Source organism: Myotis yumanensis, unplaced genomic scaffold, assembly GCF_028538775.1.
Source record: "Myotis yumanensis isolate MYYU_CA2020_CCGP unplaced genomic scaffold, mMyoYum1.0.hap1 SCAF_13, whole genome shotgun sequence".
Lineage (NCBI taxonomy): Eukaryota > Metazoa > Chordata > Mammalia > Chiroptera > Vespertilionidae > Myotis > Myotis yumanensis.
Genome location: NW_027223764.1, coordinates 17,522,841 through 17,548,116, shown reverse-complemented (window position 1 = coordinate 17,548,116; position 25,276 = coordinate 17,522,841). Strand labels below are relative to the sequence as shown.

At 41.0% G+C, this 25,276-nt stretch overlaps 1 protein-coding gene across 2 annotated transcripts in view; it reads right to left on the bottom strand.

The window, feature by feature from the left end:
• Positions 1–24,624, bottom strand: part of ARMH3 (armadillo like helical domain containing 3) — a 151,548-nt gene extending 126,924 nt beyond the window's left edge. The window contains exons 1-8 of one of the 2 annotated variants that reach the window (XM_070432442.1): positions 24,480–24,624; positions 13,393–13,505; positions 9,739–9,795; positions 9,483–9,629; positions 6,782–6,889; positions 3,495–3,587; positions 2,628–2,702; positions 2,420–2,506 (exon numbers count right to left, since the gene is read on the bottom strand). In XM_070432442.1, coding sequence (XP_070288543.1) covers positions 2,420–2,506; positions 2,628–2,702; positions 3,495–3,587; positions 6,782–6,889; positions 9,483–9,629; positions 9,739–9,795; positions 13,393–13,494 — 669 coding nt within the window. In that variant the 5' untranslated portion in view covers positions 13,495–13,505; positions 24,480–24,624. Of the gene's footprint in view, positions 1–2,419; positions 2,507–2,627; positions 2,703–3,494; positions 3,588–6,781; positions 6,890–9,482; positions 9,630–9,738; positions 9,796–13,392; positions 13,506–17,293; positions 17,312–24,479 lie in introns of those variants that run through there. The other variant, XM_070432443.1, reaches the window with a different exon arrangement.
• Positions 24,625–25,276: the final 652 nt, after the last annotated feature.

Sequence of the window (25,276 nt, the reverse complement as noted above, 5' to 3'; positions counted from 1 at the left end):
TCTCCTTAGCACTATGTACCTGTTGTGCTGGTCATGTTTTAAAACTGGAGGCAATCTACTTTTCAGCCACAAAACAGAATTACAAACTCAGTGAGGCATCATGAGGTTACTCTCATAGAGTCCTGCCTTTATTTGATCTAAACCATTCCATTCTTACCATTTTTCATTGCACTTTAGGCCTTTTTTGTTGTTATTGCCTCCTCTATCTCTTTAAATAAAATGACTAAAATGGAATGCATTACTTGAGGTGAGGAAGAACTATCTTTTACATTTACTACATGACATCTTTTCTATCTTTTCTATTACTTCCATTCCTTAAGTCCAATACCTTATTTGATTTCTCTGTGTTTAGCTGGGCACCCAGCCTCTCTGGTGCCCTCTGCACCTTTCTAGAAAGGTCACAAATTACTGCATTGGTCATGGAATTGGTTCTCCACAGCACATACCTCTCATACTAGCTTGTATAAAATTTCACCAACTTTTGGTTTTGCTACATTCATCTGGAATTCCTCATGTTTCTTCAAAAACCTGACTCCTCCCTGGTCACCAGGCTTCCTTGATGGTTTCTGGTGAGTGACTTATATCAAAAGCTGCAAAGCCCAGATAAATTATGCCCACCAGCTTGACCTTGCCTAGTATATTAATTCTTCTGGGGCTTCTGACAGACTAGATGCATGCCTCGCTCCAGAAATATGATTTTCTCCAGTTCCTTGGCCATGCCCAATTTTTCAGGCTGACATTTCAGAGAGCCCTACTGGGCTGAGCCACCTTTCAGTTCACATTCAGAAAAGCCAAGCCACTGCCTCAGAGTGGCCTGCATCCAGCAGAATGTTCCAAAAATACTCATTACTGATGATGGTGCTTTCCTATCACATATAACTCAACTCTCTTTAACTATCTTCAGCATTTTTCCTCAGCTATTTTTCTTGCTGTTGTAATAAGACCCCAGAGGCTACTATACATGACAGAGATCAAAATGGCTGCCATGCCAACCCCTCCAGATCACCAGTAAAACAGGTTTTGATGATAAATTACATATTTATTAATCACTTTAAACACCATCCGTCAATTCCTCCAAGACAATGAAAGCAATCAGCTCCTGGGATTTGTAAGACATTAACGCTGGTCCACATATTCCAGTTCCTCTTTAAGTGTTCCTTTCTCGTGGCCTTCCCTTCTTCCATATCCCTCCAGATGTTACTCATCATTGTTGACCTGACTAGGAATCTTATCAGATATCACTAAGCGAAGATCCAGAAGTTAGGAAATGATAATCCTCCCTCCAGCTGGCCCACTTCTCATAGCATTGCTACTTATTAAGTGAAGAAAGTCAGGTTGCCTCAATGCACTTCCTGACTTCTGGGTTTAATAAAGTACTCCTAGTATCCAGGATTGAAGGCTAAATGCTCCTTATTAGTCCAAAATTATCCCCAGTAAGGCCCCTGCTCTTCCCTAAGTGGCATTTTCTGTCTTTTGAGGGGAATCAAGTAGACACACCAACCAATCCAAGTAAAACTCTGAGTTCTGCTCTTCATCTCAAAAACCTATAAATTTGCCCCAATTAATTCAGGGGCAAAAAGAACTCCAGAATTAATATGAATAAGGCTCTGTCTAAATTTCCATTAAAATGAAAAACAGCCCTGGCTGATTTTGCTCAGTGGTTAGAGTGTTGGTCCACAGACCCAAGAGTCACAGGTTCATTCCTGGTCAAGGGTGCGTACCTCAGTTTCGGGTTCAATCCCCAGCCTAGATCAGGGCTCGAGCGGGAGGCGACCAATAGCTATGTCTCTCTCAAGTCAATGTTTTTTTTTCTTTCTCTCTCTCATCCCCTCTCCCCTCTCTTCTACTCTCTCTAAAAATCAATGGAAAAAATATCCTCACTCCTCAGGTGAGGATTAAAAACAAAATCAGAAAGAATTCCCAGACCAACAGTGATACTTTTATAAGTGGATTGCATTAAGTAAATCCAACATATGAAAGTCCAATCTTTCAAAACAGATGCATAAGGTCAGTGTTTCCAATCCTGACTAATCATCATATTCAACAGGGAAGATTAAAAAAAAGATTCCCAGGTCCCACCCCCAAGAGATTCTGATTCTGTGTGTTGAGAGTAAAACCTGGACATTTCTTCTTTTTTAAAAGTTCCTAGGCGATCCTAATGATAAGCTGGGTCTGGAAACCACTATATTAAGGGATATTTACTCACTTCATTAGAAGTTGCACTACAGAATTCCTTTTAAAAGCTACATCATCTGCCCCATGCATTTAATATAGGGTTTTTAAAATTTGGCTTATCAAAATAAATCCATATATCATTTACCAAAAGCATGTCTTCCATATTAAGCAAAGTCTTCTAGGAGTAGCCACATGTAGGAAGATTATAGAAAGATAACAACTATTGATTAAAGAAGCCACTTACCTCATATTTTCTGTAGTTCACCAACAAAGCCAAGAGGACTACAGCATCATACCCATGCTCCCTACGACTTGGGGGGTGGGAAAGTATCTGTAATAAGAACCAGAAATGTGTGATAGTGCTAATTCCTAGTTCCTAGGAATGCAGACAGAGAAGATTTGAGGAGGTAGTTTACCCAAAAGAGAAAGAGGTGACAAGGGAATTGACCAACCTGTAAAATTGCTTCAAATATGCTGTTGATCATTACATACTCCAGGATAGTGTTCTGGCTGATGTTATCTGTCACCTGAGTGCAATAAAAAGCTTTTTAAAGACTACCCTGAGATACTCTGATATTGCATATATATCTCCTTTGCTAGCATCTAAGAGAAACAGAAATGTTAAAACATTCTACTAGATACTTACTGGACCTTTTTTAAAGCTCCCCCAAAGCCACGATAGCCTAAACAGACACTAGACTAAAACAGACACTAGATGGATAGGAAATTAGGAAATTAAAACTCCCTAAATTTTTTAACCTCTCATTGTTTCTCTCATACCCTCACACAAGCATTTGCTTAACAGTTTCTTGGATTTCAATCCTCAAATGCACAGGAAGAAGTTTATGATCCAGAAGTCTTTGAGTAGTGGCAAGGAAAGGGAACCACCTGAAGTAAATGAACAATACCTTGCCCTCCTCCCACTAGAAGGTACAGGCCAGCTTCATGCTAGAAAATCTAAGTCAGAATAAATAAAAATATTCAGAATTACAAAAACTGTTTCCAAATGAGACCTGATGAGAAGGGCAAAGCTGATCATGCAGAAGAGAGTAGTTCTCCAGGAGTGGTACCTTTAAAGTAGCAAATATCACATATCCTGCAGGTTAAAATGATAGCAGTTGCTCCAAAGAGCAACTTTCAGGAAACGAAAGACCATACAACTTCCTCCTATACATTCAGACACAGCAGAGTGATGCAATGCCCCAGTACATAATTTATTTTTCTCTTTTCCTCTCTAGCTTTGGGCTCAAATATTCAAATAAGCTTGCCCCTGCTGTTAACTAATACCCTTGACAAAGAAATATAGATGAGTGACTTACAGTCACTAGGCAAAGGAGAAGTTTCAGGCATAAACTCTTCAGACTTTCAGAACCTTCGGCACAAAGCAATGAATCCAAACTCTCCATCAAGTTCTGAGAAAGAGAACGGTTAAGTGTTAAACCATATCAAGTAATATCTACACTGTGTCTTTGTCCAATTCTGGGTTATGTTACACAGAGTAACGTGAGTAACACACAAGGAAGCAAGCATATCACCCCCTGAGGCCCTTGCAAAATTAGACAAAGAAAAGGAAGACTTCTAAGTCTACCTATTTTTAGGAAAATGCTTTAGTAACAACAGCATAGAATAATAGAATTCACTATTCTACCAAATAAATGTTTATAGCCTATCATCCTCATATAAACTTTTATTTTAGAATGAAGTACATTTTTAAAATATTTAATAATTACTTAATAACTAGAGGCCCAATGCACGAAAATTCGTGCAAGAGCAGGCCTTCCTTCCCCCCGCTGCCAGCACCAGCTTTCCTCTGGCACCCAGGACCCAGCCTTCGCTCCAGCCGCTACCAGGCACCCTGGACCCGGGCTGCTTCCCTCCAGCTGGACGTCCGATCTAATTAGCTTATTACTCTTTTATTATTATAGATGGGTAAATTAAATAATAAGTATATAAACTAAAAAAAACAAATAAGCTAACAATAAAATAAATTAAATTAAAAATAACAAATATCAAGCTGTTTTGATTAGAGTGGCTTTGTAGTATAATTTGATATACCAGGACTCCTCCAGGGAGGGTTGTATTTTGAAAAATCAGTAGGAATTAATTAAAACTTGAGGAGGAAAGGAATTCGACAGGCATTAGCATGATCAAAGACAATGAGGAATGAAACAGCTCTGAATATGAACTTCGAATACAAGTAGTTTGTTATTATGGAAGTATAATGAGTGAGGCACAGTGATGAAAGATGAGACTAGAGAAATAAATAGGGAGCAGGTCTTGAAAGTTTTATAAGGCTAACTAAGAGTTTGGTCTCTATTCTGTTAGTGATAGGAAACTAATAAAGGGTATTAAGCAGAAAAAATTGAGTGTAAGATACAATACCTCTGGTGTCAATGAGAATGACAGATTTAAAGATGGTAAGCCTGAAGGAATGGAGACAAATGAGGACTAACCTATCAGTTTTCTGAAAATAGTTGCCATGTCTTATTTGTCTCTGTATCCCCAGTGCCTGACACGCAGAAGCCCAACTGATGTTTGTCAAAAGAATGTATAAAGACATCACTGCAATGGTTCAAGTGAGAGATAATGGGGACACTGGTAACGGGGGGGGGGGAGGGCGGGGGGGAAGGTATGAGAAATATGAGCTGAGGTAAAATTAGCTGAACCTGGTGATCATTTGGATATGAAAAATGAGAGAGAGAACAGACTAAAGGATGACTCCTAGGTTTTTTGGCTTTAGGTACTGATAAGACAGGTACTTCTATTCTGATAGGGAATGAATGAGGAAAAAGAGATGTAGGGAAAACAATGAGTTCCATTTTAAATATGTTTAGCAAGAGATATTAGGGAGTGGGTATATTCAACAAGTGCTTACAGAGTACATATACAATTCTGAGACTCATGAAGGGATGTTAAAGCTAAAGTTAGAGACTTAATAATCAGTAGCATATAGGCAGTAGTTAGAATGATGAGGATGAAAGAGAAATATGGGATTTTATTATGATATATACATGAACCGTATAGGCTAGAATTAAAAAATGACTCCAGCTCTAGCTGGTATTGCTCAGCGGTTAGAGTGTTGACCATCAAACCGAAGAGTCTCAGATTTGATACCCGGTTGAGGGCACATGCCTGAGTTGCAGGTTAGACCCCCGGACCAGTCAGAGTGCATGTGGGAGACAACCAATCAATATGTCTCTCTCACATTGATGTTTCTCTCTCCCTCTCTCTCTCTCTCCCCCACCTCCCTTCTACTCTCTCTAAAAATCAATGCAAAAAAATATCTACAGGTGAGAATTAACAAAACAACAAAAATGACTCCAGGTAGTAAATTTTGTGTAGTCATAATTGTCTATCCATAAGTTTTAAAAATTGTCTAATCACTATAAGGATTCTTTGGCACACAGATTTTTTAATGTATTTTTAAATATATTTTTATTGATTTCAGAAAGGAAGGGAGAAGGAGAAATAGAAACATCAATGATGAGAGAGAATCATTGATTGGCTGCCTCCTGCACGCCCCACTGGGTATCGAGCCCACAACCTGGGCATTTGCTCTGACCGGGATCGAACCATGATCTCCTGGTCCACAGGTGAACACAACCATTCAGCCACGCCGTCAGGGCTTTAATATATTTTTATAGCCCTAGCTGGTTTGGCTCAATGGATAGAATGTCAGCCCATAGACTGAAGGGTCACAGGTTCAATTCTGGTCAAGGGCACATACCTTGATTGCAGGCTTGATGCCCACCCCAGGGAGATGTGTCTCTCTCACACCGATGTCTTTTTCTCTCTGTCTCACCCACCCGCCTCCACTCTCTCTAAAAATCAATGGGAAAATATCCTCAGGTGAGGATTAACAAACATATATATACACACACATATATATATATACACATACATACACACACACACACACACACACACAGATATGTTTTTTTAATAGCCTGGCTGGTGTGGATAAGTGGTTGAGCATCAACACATGAACTAAGAAATCATGGTTCAATTCCGGGTCAGGACACATGCCCAGATTGTGGGCTCGATCCCCAGTGTGGGGCATGCAAGAGGCATGCAATCAATGATTCTCTCTCATCATTGATGTTTCTATCTCTCTCTCTCTCTCTCTCTCCCTTCCTCTCTGAAATTAATAAAAATATATTTAATAAAATAAAATAAAAAAGGAAGCTTAAAGTTTAGAACTAAAGTTACCCTTGTATATTTAGTGACATTTTATTTAAGTTCATACATGTTTTTAAAACTGTATGATCAGATGATATAAATCATAAAAAAGCTGCTCAGTCATTATCCTGCAGAGAAAGAATGCCTCAATTCAAATCTGAATTTCAAATTTTCCTTTATTTAGATAAACCAAATCTGTAGAATAAAAACATCCAAATTCAAGGCCAAATTCAGTCATCTACATCTATTTGAGTCCAAATCTTCTAGTACAGCGGTCGCCAACCTTTTGGACCTCACAGACCACCAGTGGTCTGCAGACCACCGGTTGGCAACCGCTTTTCTAGTACATCTAACTGTCTGCAGATGGTATCCATGAAAAGCTGTCAGAAGCAGCCACATACAGGCACAGCTGCAGCTTATGCCTCACCTTCATGCACAGCTCCGCCTTGTCAAAGCCCATCAGCATGTTGATAATGTCAAACCCAGAGGTAGACTTATTCTTTTGATGTACTCCTCGAATGAGTGCACACAAGGTCTGCAGAGATGAGAGAAAGAATTCTGGAGAGGCAGTCTCAAAACGAAGGGCACTGGACCTGTAGCCTCACATTGCAACCTCAGAACCTGCTCCTGGCACTGACATTCAAGTGCTCTAATTCTTGAGTCCCAAAACTCAGTCTAAGTCTTCATATGTGCAAAATCCAGAAAGCAAAAGAGGGACAGCAACTAAAACTATTTTTATCCTCTTTTTCTGTTGCTTTACAGCCATCCTCTTTTTTAAAATTGCAGTGGAGCCAAAATCGGTTTGGCTCAGTGGATAGAGCGTCGGCCTGCGGACTGAAAGGTCCCAGGTTCGATTCCAGTCAAGGGCATGTACCTGGGTTGCGGGCACATCCCCGGGGTGGGAGATGTGCAGGAGGCGGCTGATCGATGTTTCTCTCTCATCGATGTTTCTAACTCTCTATCTCTCTCCCTTCCTCTCTGTAAAAAATCAATAAAATATATTTTTTTTTAAAAATTGCAGTGGAGACAAAGACTGGAAGGTGATATGCAAAAATAAAAAAGTTTTTGAGTTTGTATCATGGGATTGATGAAAGTTCCCTTTATTAAAATTAATTTTAGTATTTACATTATAGTTTATCATTTTTAATAATTATTTTTAATAACTACAAGTTATTTAAGTCCCTATATGATAATAACCAATTGCTTCAAATCTTAAATTATTTACATTCCACTAATTAGCTGTGTGAGTCTAAATTAGTTAACTTTTCAATGCCTCTTTTCTCATCTATAAAATGGAAATAACAATAGCACCCATCTCATAGGAATGTTGTGAGAACTATGTAAATTAATACCATAAGGCACTTAGAATAGTCCCTACAACTTTGTTAAAGCTCCAATAATAGTATCTTGAATGTTGTTAAAGTTCATTAAGTATCAGCTATTACAATAATGTACTATATTTTAATTGGTCACCAAGTGGTTTAATGTCAATTTATTTCCACCAAACTAAAAACAGTTTACAATTCATGCCCCCATGCAATTACGGAAAGTACACTTTTCAACTTTCAATGAGCCCTTACAACTGTGGAATTTATTGTGCCAAAGGTTAACAAAGCTACAGGATAAACATAGTCCTTCTTTCTGGAGCATCAGCTCAAGAAGTAATTTCTACATTCTACAGATGAGAAAACTGGGGCTCACAAAGTGATCTAACTAGTAAGTCAGAAACTTAAAACCAAATCAACCAAAACTTCCAATAAAATCCTTTATGCTGTCTGTCTATCACTGCTCTAAATCTATCAATCACTAACCTAATACTCAGCCCTAGATTGGCTACCCTTGGAGGTACTAGATAATAAACTTTAGAAACTGCCCATCACTCATTCAGTAAAAATTTACTTATAGAGTGCTATTTGCCAGGCACTATTCTACCATTAGGAACAACGTTTTGAATGAAACTATCAAAGTCTTTGCCTTCTGGAAGTCTAAAATGTATCCCCACAAGTCCAATAGTTAGCACATAACAGTCATCTAAGAAATAATTATTCAATGAATCTTCCTCTTGATCATGCCACTTAGCATTAAGAACAATGATTCTTAATGTTTTCAGAGTTACAAACCCTTTTGAGAATCTGATGAAACAAAGCCCTCTCTCCAGAAAGATTATACATATGCCTATAAAATACTACATATAACTTCAGGGAGTCAAGGACCCTCTGAAACCTCAGATTATAAACTCCTGACCTAGTGAGAAAATACTGTATTAAGAATCTCCTCTGCTCTGGCCGTGTTTCTAAGTGGTTAGAGCATCAACCGTGCACTGAAGGGTCTCGGGTTCAATTCCCGGTCAAGGGCACAGACCTAGGTTGCAGGTTCGTTCCCCAGTCCCACATGTGGGAGGCAACCAATAGATGTGTCTCTCTCACATCAATGTTTCTATCTCTCTCTCCTCCCTCCCTCTCTCCATTCCACTCTCTCTAAAAAAAAAAAATCAATGGAAAAAATATCCTCAGGTGAGGATTATAACAAAAAAACTCCTCTGATTTTTGCTATAGACTAAGTAAACTTGCCTCAGTTTCCTCTCTATTTCTTCCTTTCCTCAAGTAATAATAAGAATTCTGTCAAACATGCCGAGACTGGTTTGGCTCAGTGGATAGAGCGTCGGCCTGCGGACTGAAGGGTCCCAGGTTCGATTCCGGTCAAGGGCATGTACCTGGGTTGCGGGCACACCCCCAGTGGGAGATGTGTAGGAGGCAGCTGATCGGTGTTTCTCTCTCATCGATGTTTCTAACTATCTATCTCTCTCCCTTCCTCTCTGTAAAAAATCAATAAAATATATTAAAAAAAAAAAAAAAAAAGAATTCTGTCAAACAATCTGCCTTGACACTAGATCAAATTATACAAATGGACAAGATTACTACTATATGCATCAATTTGTTTAACCAGGAAGATGACTAAACAAACATGATATAGATGTTTCATTACTTAAAGAAGTAAAGGGAAAAAAAAAAGTAAAGAAAAAAGAAAATCTCACATGTAAGGCACTTCTAAGTTCCTCAGGTCTCAACAGATGTGTTACAATTCCTTTTTCCTATCAAACAAGACTTCCCAGTCTCCCAGCCTTGTACCTGCAATGCATTGACAACTCGAATTGGATGTTCCTCTCCTAGAGCCTGGATGCAGTGTTGAAATAAGCAATTAATGTTGTCCTTGATCTTCATTAACTCCTCACCATCAAGAGATTCCAGTTTGCCTTCTAGGTAATCTAAATTCACCTACCAAGGAAACGATAAGAACCTGAGTTCACTTTTAGTACAGTGCCTAGAACACATGAGAAGGCAATCTCAGTTACCAGGAAAATCCACAGATGCCACCAAGTCTTACCTTCATGAGGAAGAGCTCCTCCCAAAATCGAGGACTGCACTTACTGGGGTCCTCTGTCTGAAATCAAGATAAGCAGGTTCAATATCTGCAGCTAAACATCAAATCACTAAGAATACATTTGAAAGAGTCACTACCCATAATCAACATTACCTGACAAAATTAACTTTGAAAATTACCCTTTCAAAATTAATTTTTTACTTGGTCAGTATAAATTATTGTAATGGGGAACAACAGTTTTGGGATTTCCCCCCTCCCCCAAATGAAAAGCACTTTGCATATGTATTTATTCTCTGAACCAAAAGTTAAATAATGGCTCAAAGAATCTCCCTCAAATCTTTCTCTTCTAACACTTGGATTGCGGGAAACGAGTTAAGTCGGCTCGCGTGAATTGCGCGTACTCCGAGGGAGCTGTCTTAACTCGGTTCATATAGATTTGCGGTGGAGTGCGGGAAACGTGTAAACTCGGGCCGATTGTAACTGCGTATTACCAAATATTTGTTTGTTTGCCGTTCACAAAGATACCTACCTGCGTATGCGAACCGCCATCTTATATTTTGGCGGGAAATTCACCCGACACCGTAGTGCTAACAAGAAGTGCACCTAGCCCTAGCCGGTTTGGCTCAGTGGTTGAGCATCAACCTATGAACCAGGTGGCCACAGTTCAATTCCCAGTCAGGGCACATTCCCAGGTTGCGGGCTCAATCTCCAGTAGGGGGTGTGCAGGAGGCAGCTGATCAATGATTCCCTCTCATCACTGTTGTTCCTCTCTCTCTCCCTCTCCCTTCCTCTCTGAAATCAATAAAAATATTTTTTTTAAAAGGAAGTGCACTTAATCATCCAAATAAGTTAGTCAAATTATATGTCCCCACTGCATTTGTATCAAGCTCAGTTTTCAAAGCCCATTCACATATTTATAATTAAAGCGTAATATGCTAATTAGACCAGTCAGCTGAACAACCTTCCGACATCCTCCTGGACGTCCTTCCTGACGACCTTCTGGACGCAGCTGGGGCTGCGAGGGCCAAGGCAAGCCGCCACGGCTGCAAGGGCTGAGGCAAGCCGCTGTGGTTATGAGGGCTGAGCCCCTTGCACGAATTTCGTGCATCGGGCCTCTAGTCCTATATAATAGAAGCCTAACATGTAAGTTGTCCCCTCTACTGGGAGTTCAACTGCTCCCTATGACATGCGCTGACCACCAGGGGGCAGGCATAACATGGTGGGCGTCAATGATGTGGCACTGGCAGCAAGCGGCAGTGGAGGCGCTGCCAGCCCCAATGGGCCCCAATGAGAGCAGGACTGTGGTGGGATGGTGCAGCAGGTGAGCTGGCGGCGCCAGGACAAGGCGGGTGGGAGCGGGGCCCCAATCGCCCCACCAATCGCCCAGCAGACAGCAGCAGGGGGTGTAACCTCCGCCCGGCTCCCAGGCACTGAGATCCGGGTCGGGGGGCAGGAGAGGGAGCCCCAATCAATCGCTCCACAGGTGGGATGGTGAAGTGGGTGAGGGGGTGGCATCAGGCCACCCCGAAGGCCACCCGAGGGACCCCACCTGTGCACGAATTCGTGCATCAGGCCTCTAGTATGAAATACAATGACCCAGTGAACCAAGTATGATAGATATAACCATTACCTCCTTTTAGGAAAGAGGGTCAACAAAGTTAAGTGACTTATTAAAGAGCAGGAGCCTGAACCCAAATCATTTCAGTAACGCTATCACGGTTTTTACAACATCCTGTGTTGATTGCTTCTACTTGCCCTCACATATGTATTTAGTCCTTTGTACAGAGTTTTTAACATGCTCTTTCCTTAAATTGGTCCAAAAGGTTAGCAAAAATTATAGTGCTAAGATCCAAATTTCTCAGCAATAATTTTCAAACAGAAATTCTAGACCAGCGGCCACCAACCTTTCGGACCTCGCGGGGACCACCGATTGGTGACCACTGCTCCAAAGGTTTTCTTAAACCAGCGGTCGCCAACTTTTCAGACCTCATGGACCACCAGTGGTCCGTGATCACTGTTCTAGACAGTCAGAGGCTTCCAGTTAATGAGTAAAATAAGAAAAAAGATAACCCTTACTGCCACTTTACAGGAAAGCTAATGACAAAAAGCAGTAGGCCTGCTATCACCTTTCCTTAAGTTGACCTTTTAAAATTACTACCAAGAACTAATGTCTTAATACTAATGAATTCTAACATGGACCATAAAGGAGATGGATTCTGGAAAATCAAGGTTCTAACATTACCTAATGGGAGGAAAAATGTTTAGATCTTGATTTTGTTGCCCTATCACAGATTCCTCTTCTTAATTAACGTCTATTCACACAAAAAAAATAAATAAATTTTAAAAAGAACTAATGTCTTCATTATTTAAGAACTCCTGCTCTAATAAGAAAGTATTATACTAGGAATCTCTTCTGGATTTTTCATTGAGGATGATTTCTGGCCTTCTTAACAGGTTCTCATTTAGTCTCTTTCTCTCAAGTCCTGCTCCCAAGGAGAGATCCCACTTTGACCCTCACACTTTTGTAATGTCATTTTGTTGTCTATATATGATACTCAGGGAACTAATGGAGCTGGCACTTCTCATCCTCAAAACTCACGCAAGCAGGAGTCAAATGTATACCAAGCTTACTTAATATAGAAAAAGCCCTAACAAGATCCTAGTACCTGCTCATTTTCATTGTATAACCACCTGTACTGACCCGGGAAATTTTGTGTTAATTTTCTGCATGTCAAACTCTGTCTCCAAGGCTTTGCCAAAAGTTAAATGTTTTACTTGATTGGATTATTAATCCTGGGCCATGTGGCAAAGTTGAACAAGTAAGGGCTCTGGAGTCAGACACTAGAGTTCAAATCACCTTCTAGCTATGATCCCCAATTTTCTCATCTATAGCATAATCTTTTACATGGCACATGTAAAAAACATAGCCCTCTTGTACCATTCTTGTCAGAATTAAAGCTAATGTATTTAGTGATACATTTAGAGTAATGCCAGGAGCATAGGAGAAACTCAATGTACAATAACTTTTTTTTATAGGTGTTATTCTATTTTATATGCACTACTACTTATGACCAGGACTTCAGAAGGCAAGTACCCCTACAAAGCATCTAATTATTCTAACCTTCCCTGACAGGGTATATTTTACAACACAAGCATGGACCATGATCACTCAGCAGTTATGAAGACCCAAAGAAATCCAACTACTAATATTCTTCAGTTAACGCATATAGAGAATAAGATAGTCTAACTAAACGACTGTTCTGTCACCTAACAACTTTAGATGGAATATAATAGAGCATCTTTTTTTAAACATCTGAAACATAGAACTCTAGGGTCAAAAAGAACTTCAAGAGACATTTAGGACAGAAAGGTCCTTAAGTCAGCTCATAAGGAAGACAAATCTTAAAGATATTCAGAAAAGAAGCTTCCCCAGCCTGGCTTCCTCCTTTCAATTGTTTTACCCAGCTTATGACAACAATCTATATTAATTAATACATGATCATAATTTCTACTATGAGAGAGCTCACTTTCACCCTTGCTCTCTCTTTCACCCTCTGAAGAACTGGAAGGTAGCAGGCAGAGGGGAGGTTGTCATTCATTTTAGAACAAGAAACTAAGGAATCAAGCCATGCAGAATATCAGGGCTTCAGGCCTTACCATGAAGATCTCATCATACATCAGCACCACTTTTTCCTTCAGTGGTTTTTTGGAGGCTGAAGATTTCCGGAGCAAACCCCCTCTTTTCTCTACCTGTGCCATGGTTAGAGAATCTGTGAAAAGAAAACCAGAGTCAGTGCTAGAATTGCTCTCCAAGATTCTGGAGACTCTATTGAAACACCTCTTAATGGGAAATTATTTTAGGAAGAAGAAATGATAAACAACCATGCTATAGGTCTTGCACATCTGTCCAACACCCCCTCTCCTGACCAGGTAATTTCAAGATTTAAATCATTACTTGGCCTACAGCACAACACATTTTACATCCCTAAGACATGTCAGTAGACAAGGCTTAAAGCAGACCAAAACCAAGCAGGAAAAGTGTAACTAGCTCCATCTGTAATAGATCTGGCCATATATTTGAGGTTGATGGAAGGAAGGCTGCAAAGTACACACTGCCCCAGACTGATGGTGAAGTTAAATTCCAAGTATTGATCGAGCTTAGGACCATTAAGACAGGAAGTGTGCTGCAGACTGATGTGCTCCATTGATTTTCCCCAGAGTAAGTAGGTTCTCGTCACTGCAAAGCACTTGGCCTTCACTACCTCATAAATCACAATGCACTTGACTGTCTTCAGAAATTCCTCTGGAAAGAGACCCGAGGTAGAAAATACCAGTTAAAGGCCAAAAATTAAACTTAATTTCAAAATAACTGAATATAACAATATACTCCTTTTAAATTTAATTATACATGTATGTATGTGCATATATACACTATTGCAGATCAAACCTCAATGTATTTTTCAATTCTATATAAAAGCAATTCCATGACTCATGCCCAAATTTCCCCATCTTGCTTCAAGGAATTCTCATTTTTTTATTTTATTTTTTAATTCTCACCTGAGGATATGTTTATTGATTTTAGAGAGAGGAAGGAGAGGAGGGAGAAGGAGAAAGGGAGAAAGGGACACATCGACGTGAGAGAGAAACATCAATTGGCTGCCTCCCTTACGTGCCCTGACCAGGGATCAATCCTGTAACCTAGGTATATGCTCTCACACGGAATCGAACCCGCAACCTTCTGGTTACCGAACAACACTCCAACTGAACCACCCAGCTAGGGCTAGGAATTCTCAATTTTTTAAGTGAGAACTTAAAATCCAACAGGTCTTCACTGTGAATTTACACATATTCCCTCACTTCCCAGATTCTTCCTACCTGAAGGGCCCAAATTCCTGTCTCTCTCTTAAACACTAGACTCTAGTTGTGAAACTTAATCTCAACCAATGGCAAGTATGGGGGGGTAGTGAGGAGCCTGATTTTTACTTCCAGACTAACCCAAAGCAGAACAAAATTAATTTTGTTCAATGACTTTTGAGAAATATCCAGTATCTTTCAAATCAAAATAAAAAGTTTGTTTAAGAAACAGATGCATTAAATAGCATAAAAGATTTTATCTCAGACATTGTTTTTCTCTAATACAGCTAAAAAGGAGATTCACCTTTGAACACAAAAAGCATAAAGCACAGAAAATTTCCCCAACTAGATATTAGGCATCTTTAGCAAAGGGAATACATCTATACTTTCTCTATAGCCCCATGGCTCATGGTATGCTCATTGCTGACTGAGTCTGAAATGGGGAAGATGGGGGAGAGGTGGCTGAAAAGTACTAGATCTGACCTAAAATGTTAGTAAGACCTATCTTTATTGAGGCCTCACTAAGCCCTCAAATTCCATTATGGTGCAGAGAAAACTGAAGGGGAAAATAACAAAGAAAAGATTCTTGTGGGCAATTTATGCTATATTGATCATGGCTTTGCCTTAAAACATGAAATACAGCCTCTGTTTTCAAAACATTCCTGTGTCTCTTACATAGGTTGTCAAGAGGAAGATGTCCTTACAGGGGATAAAACAAATTGGAAATCAAGAGGATCCTATTAAAATAAATCAAAAGCAATGCAATTCTAAACTTAGTGGGTATAGATGTTTCATGTACTCAGCTTCAACCAGTTGATTAGCAGGAATAGTGGGAACCACGAGTTCCTGGATGTGAAAAGCACATGTTTACAAACATCCCCCTCTGAGGATTTATAATTGGGTTCCAGCTAATCAATGTCTACCCCAAATCTAATAAACTCACTTTCTCTATTTCAGAATCAATACTTTCTAATAAGCAAACGGGAATAGTGGAAGAGGGAAAAACAATTCCAATCCAAAGTTCCAAATTTCCTAAGAAATTAAATTCTTTTCATCACTCTCCTTCAATTTGGAGCAGGGGGGAAATTCAACCAAGGGCTTCAACTCATTACTCTCTGTCATCATCACAAGCAACTGGAATTTACCACCCAAGCTGTCGAAAATGTGACTAGAAACTGATAACATAAACCTCCTCCTCCAGCACTTCTATCCATGAAACACAGCAAAGGTATGTCTAGGGTGGTAGACTGGGAGAAATGTAGAACTCTTACAGAAGGTTTTTAGGGGAGGGGGTATCTCAGAAATTAAGCCTGTGCTACTAAATTTGAAAGTAAAATATTTGACCTGTAGAGCAGTAAATTGCAGCACATCAGTAATGTGAGTGTTATCTATTTACATCCTCTCAGTGCATTTTTTCCTCTTTCACAACCCTCTCCTGTTGTAGAGAGAATCAGCGCCAGCTGAGGAGCATGAAGGCAGAATGGAACAACGAACCAACAGAACCGAACCTAGAACACCAACTAGAATCTCAGTGATGGCGAACCTATGACACGCGTGTCAGAGGTGACACGCGAACTCATTTTTTTGGTTGATTTTTCTTTGTTAAATGACATTTAAATATATAAAATAAATATCAAAAATATAAGTTTGTTTTACTATGGTTGCAAATATCAAAAAATTTCTATATGTGACACGGCACCAGAGTTAAGTTAGGGTTTTTCAAAATGCTGACACGCCGAGCTCAAAAGGTTCGCCATCACTGAACTAGATGATAGAGTAGTAAGTAAGTCTTTACCCCTCAGTCTCCTTACAAGTAAAGCAAAGGGATTGGACTAGACATATCATCTAATGATTCTCTCAATATCACTTAAATACCATAAACACATAAGGCATGCCTACATATTATAAAGCACTATTTTAGGCATTTCAGGGTTACAAAAAGCAAACTTCATACCTGATGCTCTGGGAGCTCACTATTGGCAGAGACAGACACGTAATAAAGCATAGCACAAGGCAATAAATAGAGAAATAAATAGAGTAAAAGCACCAAAAAAATTTGTTTAATGCTATGGGACCACAAGGAAGGGAAAGAAGCATCCTATGACTATGGCCTTTGTTGATCCTGGCTTTTAAATCCTTGTGGTGAAGAAGCAAATACAGCAAAGCCATAGTAATCCCACAGAAATGTCATCTTAGGCTTAGTACAGTTTCTCAGAAATAAGACATACTAGGCAAAATATAAAAAAGAATCAGGCAACTTTTCAATAGTAATTTCATTTACCACCAAACAGGAATGACTTCAAGTCCCCCCAACTCAAGAGTAAATAAATGAAGTCTTTTATTCCTAAACCTCAGGGACTGCTGATCCCATGACCAGTAGTACAACTTTTCTCTGAAAGATCCAAGTCATATAATTTCATATATATATATATATATATATATATATATATATATATTTGTTTTTTTAATTGATTTCAGAGAGGAAGGAAGAGGGAGAGATAGAAACATCAATGATGAGAATTATTGATCAGCTGCCTCCTGCACGTCCCACACTGGGGATTGAGCCCACAACCCAGGCATGTGCCCTGACTGGGAATTGAACTGTGACCTCCTGGTTCATAGGTTGATGCTCAACCACTGAACCACGCTGGCCAGACCATACAACTTCTTAAGAACTATATATTTAAGCAATCCAGCCACATACTTCTTTTTTGTTGTTACTGTTGTTGTTAATCCTCATCTGGGAATATTTTTCCATTGACTCTTTTTTTTTAAAGAGAGTGGAAGGCTGGGGGAGAGACAGGGAGAGAAACATCAATGTGTGATTGATTGGTTGCCTGCAACAGAGGTATATGCCCTTGACCAGAATCAAACCAGGGTCCCTTCAGTCCTTGGGCCAATACTCTATCCACTGAACCACATTTTTTATATATATTTGTATTTATTTCAGAGAGGAAGGGAGAGGGAGAGAGAGATAGAAACATCAATGATGAGAGAGAACCACCGATTGGCTGCCTCTTGCACGCCCCCTACTGGGGATTGAGCCTGCAACCTGGGCATGTGTCCTTGACCGGAATGGAACCCGGGACCTTCAGTCCACAGGCTGACACTCTATCCACTGAGCCAAACCGGCTAGGGCTAGCCACATATTTCTTAAATGCATATCACTTCACATCCCTACAGGACGAAAAAGCCAAATATCAAGATTTTAAAACCTAAAGCCAACTATTCCAATGTCTAATATGCAAGGAATGTTAGTTACACTTAGCCAGTTATTCATTTATTTTATTATCATTACTACAATATTTGCCAACTCTAGTATCAAAAATAATTTTAAGCCTGGCTGGCATGGTTCAGTGGTTGAGTTGACCATGTTCGATTCCCAGTCAGGGTGCGTGCCCAGTTTGCAGGCTTGATCCCCAGCAGGAGTCGTGGAAGAGGCAGCTGATTAAAGATTCTCTCATCACTAATATTTCTATCCCTCTTTCCCTCTCCCTTCCTCTCTCTGAAATCAATAAAACATATTTTTAAAACAAATTTTTTTTAAAAAAATTTATAGAAATTCACTCTGATTTCAAGAGAGCTGCCACAGTTAATCTATCAAAAGTCTTGGGCCCTGGCCAGGTGGCTCAGGTTGGAGCATCGCCCTGTACACCAAAAGGTCACAGGTATGCCCTGACCGATTTGGCTCAGTGGATAGAGTGTTGGCCTGTGGACTGAAGGGTCCCAGGTTCGATTCCAGTCAAGAGCATATACCTTGGTTGCGGGCACACCCCCAGTAGGGGTGTGCAGGAGGCAGCTGATCAATGTTTCTCTCTCATCGATGTTTCTAACTCTCTATCCCTCTCCCTTCCTCTCTGTAAAAAACCAATAAAATATATTTAAAAAAAGAAGAAAAAAAAAGGTCACAGGTATGATTCCCAGTCAGGGCACATACCTAGGTTGCAGTTCGGTCCCCAGTCGGGGCAAGAGTGGGAGGCAACCCATAGATGTTTCTTTCTCACATCGATGTTTATCTCTCTTTCTTTCTCTCTCTCTCTCTCTCTCTCTCCCTCTCCCTCTTTCTCTAAAATAAAAAATAAAATAACCAAAGAGTTAACACTTATTTAGCACTTACTATGTATCAAGCGTTCTAAACACGTTATATACATTAATTCACTGTATCCTCACAACAAACTTATGATCAAGGAACTTTACAATAAGAAAACTAAAGTATGATCCTGGCCTGTGTGTCTCAGTTGGTTGGGTACTGTCCTGTGCTCCAAAAGGTTGCTGGTACCATTCCCAGTCAGGGTACATGCCTGGGTTACAGGCCAGTATGGAAACATGCAGGGGGCAGCCAATCGATGTCTCACTCTCACATTGATGTTTCTCTCTCTCTCCCTCTCCCTTCCTCTCTAAAAATCAGTTTAAATAAAACTTAAAAAAAGAAAAAGAGTCTAGCCAGCATGGTTCAGTGGTTGAGCATGGACCTATGAACCAGGAGGTCACGGTTCATTTCCTGATCAGGGCACATGCCCAGATTGCAAAGTTGATCCACAGTAGGGGGTATATGGGAGGCAGCAGATTGATGATTCTCATCATTGATGTTTTTCTCTCTCTCCCTCTCTCTAAAATCAATACAAACATATTTTTAAAAAATACTACCACTGTCTAACCATGAGCCATTCACCCAAAACACAAGAGCAGGCAATATGTTTATAAAGCCAGAAATAGTCTCCAGCCCTGACTCTCCTAAAAGTTCCCTAGTTCTTCTAGATCAGTGGTTCTCAACCTTGGCTGCACATTAGAATCACCTGGGAATCTTTTTAAAATCCTGATTTCTGGGCTTCATCCTTCGGAAATTCTGTTTCTTTGTTATGGGGTGGGACCACAACATTAGTAACAAAGAAACAGAATTTCCGGAGGATGAGGCCCAGAAATTAGGATTTTAAAAAGATTCCCAGGTGATTCTAATGTGCAGCCAAGGTTGAGAACCACTGCTCTAGATGAAAGGGTGTTTTGTTTTGTTTTGAATCTTTAGGCACAAGTTATCTGTTCCCTAAATTTTCTGCAAGATACACCACACTCCCTGGAGGTAATACTAGCAGTGTAAGCCTTTAAGAGAATGCAGGGTATTCCTCTAAATCTCAACCTTCATTTTTCAAACTAGTTCCTAATATGCCTCTTCATTTCTTTGTCTTCTTTTTTTTAATCCTCACCCTAGGGCCTAGGACATGCTTAGAGAAAGGGAGGAAGGGAGGGAAGGGGAGAGAAGAGAGAGAAACACGAATGTGAGAAACATTGATCAGTCAGTTGCCTTCTACACACTCTGATTGGGGATCAAACCCAAAACCCAGGTATGTGTCCTGATCAGAAGTCAAACCAGCAACCTTTCGGTATATGGGATGACACTCAATCAACTGAGCCACTCAGGCCAGTCGCTTCTTCATTTCTGGAAGCCCCAAGAATTTAGCTCACTTGCTGGCCCACATAGTCCAGACTGGCCTTCTAACTTTAACCTTGTCTGAATCTGTATTTACTTCACTTTCCAGACATAGGCATGGGCACTGTACTGTGTTGCTACTATTCCTCATGGTTCCTTGCCATAGCTTCTTTTTTTTTTTTTTTTTTAATCCTCACCAGAGGATATTTTTCCAGTGGTTTTCAGAGAGAGTGGAAGAGAGAGGGAGAGACAGAGAGAAATATCAATGTAAGAAAAACATGTTCCTCCAGCCCTGGCCGGTTTGGCTCAGTGGATAGAGCGTCGGCCTGTGGACTGAAGGGTCCCAGGTTCGATTCTGGTCAAGGGCATGTACCTTGGTTGCCGGCACATCCCCAGTAGGGGGTGAGCAGGAGGCAGCTGATCGATGTTTCTCTCTCATCGATGTTTCTAACTCTCTATCCCTCTCCCTTCCTCTCTGTAAAAAATCAATAAAATATATTTTTTTTAAAAATGTTCCTCCAATTCCACCCACTGATTGGCTCTAAAGTAAGCATACAACTCCTTTCCATTTTAATGAATTTTTAGTGCTAGTCACTCTAAGTCTTTTATAGCTTCCAAATGGTGTAAGGCCTACATTCTTGAAGCCACCTTGCTGATTCCCTCCTTTCATGGAGAGCTCCAGGGCAGGCCACCATCCCCTTACTTTACATTTCTTTTTTTAATTCCTGGGGATAGAATTCATCACTTATTCCTCCAAATCTTTCAAAGCACCGCCTCCCACTCAGGGTATTATATAATAAATAACACGACTGAGTACTCACCACACATTTGGCAATGTTCTAAGTGCTTTAAATATGCTATATTTAATCCTTACAATAACCAGATGAAATAGGTATATTATCATACTTTTACAATGAAGAGTCTACTTTGCCCCAAGTAACACAGCTAGTAAGTAGGTAAAGCCACTAAATATTTCTCTCTGGTCGCCCTTCTCCCTATCAGAATACCTGTTAATGCAAAAACTCGGGTGTTGACTAGAATATTCAAAATCCAGATTCACTTAAAGTTCTATGGAGACTCCATACTGATATCCATAATATCAGCATTCTCACTTTATCCAAGAAAAGCCAGTCAACTCGGGACCTTGTCTGACAAGCATCTTCCCTAGTTTCTACATACTAGGACAGAATCAGCCTGATTCAGTAAGCACACGAGCCACTATGGGGCAGCATCCATATCCTGTGTGTGCTCTGGGCAATGCTCACCTCAGAGTGAGTGTTGTACCTATACTTGAAAGTGGAAGTAATTCAGGGATTTTCCCAAGACTAAGCAGCAAGTGGCAAAATCAAGAATTTCCCAATCTCCGCTCTAGGTAACAACAGCTTTCTGTACCTAGTAAAGGTGAAGTAGCTTCACAGAATTCAATCCAATCTCATCAGAATTGACCAAATCTGCCTATCTTCACAAACTGATAATACAGATGAAGAGGTTTAAGTAAACATGACGATCTCAGGTTCCCTTTCAAATTATTTTACACAAGAAAGATGCACTTGCACCTTCAGAAAGAGGAACCAACTCCAAATTGACAAGATTTCAGAAAACACTGATTGAAAATCACATTCCTCTGACATCTCCCAGAATGAAAATTCATTGTACGATTCTCTTTTCAATGAGCAGGAGCCTCTTGTAAATTAACACTGTCTATCTCCTGCTCAAACCCTGAACTTCCTCAAGCAGCACAACGTCATTCATATGTTCTTCATTTCCTTTCCTACTGAACCATACAAGCCTCATGAATACCATCTAAGTATAATATGAAAATTATAAGACAGACTCCCAGAATCTTCTTTAAGAAAGCCCAAAAAGGTAACTGCAACCTTACAAAGTAAACTGATTTCCTGCTAACTTAATAACTAACCTGATAATAACACAGGCATAGTATAAGACAAAAAGGGGACCTAAAATTACTGTTATGGTCCCTGCCTTGAGAAGCTCACTATTTAATGGAAGAAGTACATATTCTGATACTTCCTTATAAACAAACAAAATAAAGATTTTCCCCAGGATTTTTTTTCAGATATGCCCTCACTTACCATTGCCAATGTATTGAACTCACTTCCAGCTGCCTACTAATATCTCCATATACTGGTACACATCCCACAAGGAACTTGACCTCAGCACACCAGACTATCTCCTCTGTACCTCTTTCCATAGCCACCCCAACTCTTTAAAAATATGTTCTACTTTTCCCAGTGCATATCCTGGCCAGTGGAATTCCCATTCAGCCAATCTCTCAAATTAGAAACCTTAGCCCACTCTCTCCAGTCATTAAATCCTATTGCATCTATCTCCAAATTACTTCTAAAATCCATTCTTCATGCCCACTGCCACACTTTATTCAGACTCTCACTTAACCGCACCAACTCTAACTGGTCTCACTGCCTCATTTCTCATTACTTTAATCTGCACTTCTGTCATTCCGTAACATAAAAAGCACCTCCTGACAACTTCCCCACCACATATCCTGATTGGGACAAATTCTGACGTTTAAACATCATGTTATTTTTTTTCTCACATTTGCACCATTTCTATGTACATACTATTCTCTCTAACTGGAATGCCTTTCCTTACTTGTGCAAGCTCCTACTCATTCTTCATCACCCAACTAACGTATCTCCCCCTTGTGAAGATTTCCCTGACTCTCCCAGGCAATGGCAGTAGTCCCTTCACACTGTATAAATTCCTTTATAATGACATGTAACACACAGCACAATTTTCATATGAATAAGTCTTTCTAATGTCCTTTAGGAAAGACACTCCTATTTCTTTTTTTCTTTTTTTGATTGATTGTAGAGAGAAAGAGGGAGAGAGACAGAGAGAAACATCAATTTGCTGTTCCACTTATTTATGCATTCATTCGCTGACTCTTGTATGTGCTCTACCGGGCCAGGGCAATACTCATATTTCTAACCCCAGTCCCAGTTACATAGCAAATGCTCAATAAAATGCATGTTGAATAAACAGTTCAGAAACAGTATCCTGAATCAATTTATTTGACTATTTTCCCCAAATATTCCCCAAATGAATTCTTGAATTTGATTCTATGTGAAATTTCAAGTTTTATAACAATTTCTTTTGAGTTTTCAAGGTTTTTCTTTTAAATTATACAAATGTTGAACAGGTGAATGAATTAATGCCTAAATTTCCAGAGAAAACACCTTTCAGTGGTTCTCAACCTTCTGGCCCTTTAAATACAGTTCCTCATGTTGTGACCCAACCATAAAATTATTTTCGTTGCTACTTCATAACTGTAATGTTGCTACTGTTATGAATCGTAATGTAAATATCTGATATGCAGGATGGTCTTAGGCGACCCCTGTGAAAGGGTCATTCGACCGCCAAAGGGGTCGCGACCCACAGGTTGAGAACCGCCGCCTTAAAGGCTCCTCTATTCACTAAAAGAACGGTAATTCCCCCTTTACAACCCTAACAAGAAGGATCCACCTGTCCCTAGACTGGTCATCTAAAAAGACTTTACATAGGACACACTGTGCACACAAATCCAACTGAAGGCACACCCAAACAATTCCAACGAACTTGTGCTAAGTTAAGGGCAGGTACATAAACCACATCTGCCCTGGTTTACACGTCACTGAGAGCTCAGGATAGCAAAGAAACAGCTCTCGCTCAGCTCCAAACTTTTTCTGTAGAGGAGTAACTGGGGAGGGTCTTACGATCAAAAAACATTTATTCGGCCCGGCCCAAATTCTACTTCCCCACTCTGCAGAGGCAGCACTCCACGGCCTCTGGTAGCTCTCCTTCCCCCGGGAACTAGTTTATTCCCCACACTTGTCTGGGAACAGGTTCCTTTCCCAGCCTCGCACCAAGTAACCAGGAGAAAGCACGGTGGCTCCATTGATTCTGTGCGAAGGGTGGGCTGGAGACCGTCGGTCAGTGACTAAAAGAGCGACAGGATGGGGCCCTTCCGGGACACCTGAAGACTAGGGTCAGGCCGGCCCGCCCCTAATCCTTCTTAAGGGTCTTGCCCAAGCCAGGCTGGGCTGAAGGCCACCCAGGAGCGGGAACAATCTGCGGAGGGGAGGCTGCCTGAGGGGTCAGGGTCAGCCCCGTGTTGGGGTCAAAGGTCGGCTGCCGGGAGGGCCCAACAGGGAGCAGGAGGGACTTGACAGGCACCGGGCCGGGTGTTCCGAGGGACCCGCGGCTAGAGAACCGAAGCGCTTCGGGCTCCGCTCCGCTCCGCCGCCCCGGGCCCAGCCTCCTCGCCTCACGCAGTCTCAGCATCTGTCCTCCCTCCCTCTCCCCGCTCCCCCGCCCGCCACCCCAGTCGTCCCCTAGGCGAGCGCAGGCCCCGCCCCCAGAGCCGCCACAGGGCCAAGGCCTAGTTACAGCAGGAACCGCAGAGGTTGGCCAGGTTCGGAGCCCGGCCCGGGCCCGCGCCTCTTACCGAGCCCCCGACTCCTCCTCCACTACCCGCGCCGCTCCCGGGCGCGCTCGCTCCCGACGCCACCGACGCCGCCGCTGCTCCGGGCTCACGGCCGCGCTCCCGACCTCCCGACCCTTCCCCAGGCCCACAGTGCCCCGCAGGGTCCTAGAGCCCGCCCTCTGTAGAGTCGTCCACACCCTGAGGCAGCTCAGACCACGACTCCCAGCAAGCATCACAAAGACAACAACTCCCAAAATGCACCGCGAAAAAAAATTAACAAAAGAAATATCTATGAGGATCTGCTGGATGCAAGTTGCAATAGCAATGTTTTTAAATATGGCAGAATCTGAATATGATTATACACTGGCAGAGTTTGGAAAGATATATGTTCCAAGCTATTTATGGCAACTTTGTAAGTGAAAGATTGGAAACAAATTCATTTAACAAATATGTATTGTGTGACTATGTGCAGACCATCGTGTAAGGCTGTGTTAACTTGGCAAGTAACCTGAGTCTGTTTTTGCATACGCAAAATGGAAGATTAAAAAATATATACTGGGCCCGGCAGGTGTGGCTCAGTGGTTGAGCATCGACCTATGAACCTGGAAGTCATGGTTCAAGTCCCTGTCAAAGCACATGCCCGGGTTGCAGGCTCAAACCCCAGAGTGGAAAAAAAATAATTTAAAAAAAAAAAACAATGGGTCCTGCAGGAGGCACCCGATCAATGATTCTCTCTCATCATTGATGTTTTTCTCTCTCTCCCTCTACCTTCCTCTCTGAAATCAATAAAAAAATATGTATTAAAAAAAAAGCTATAC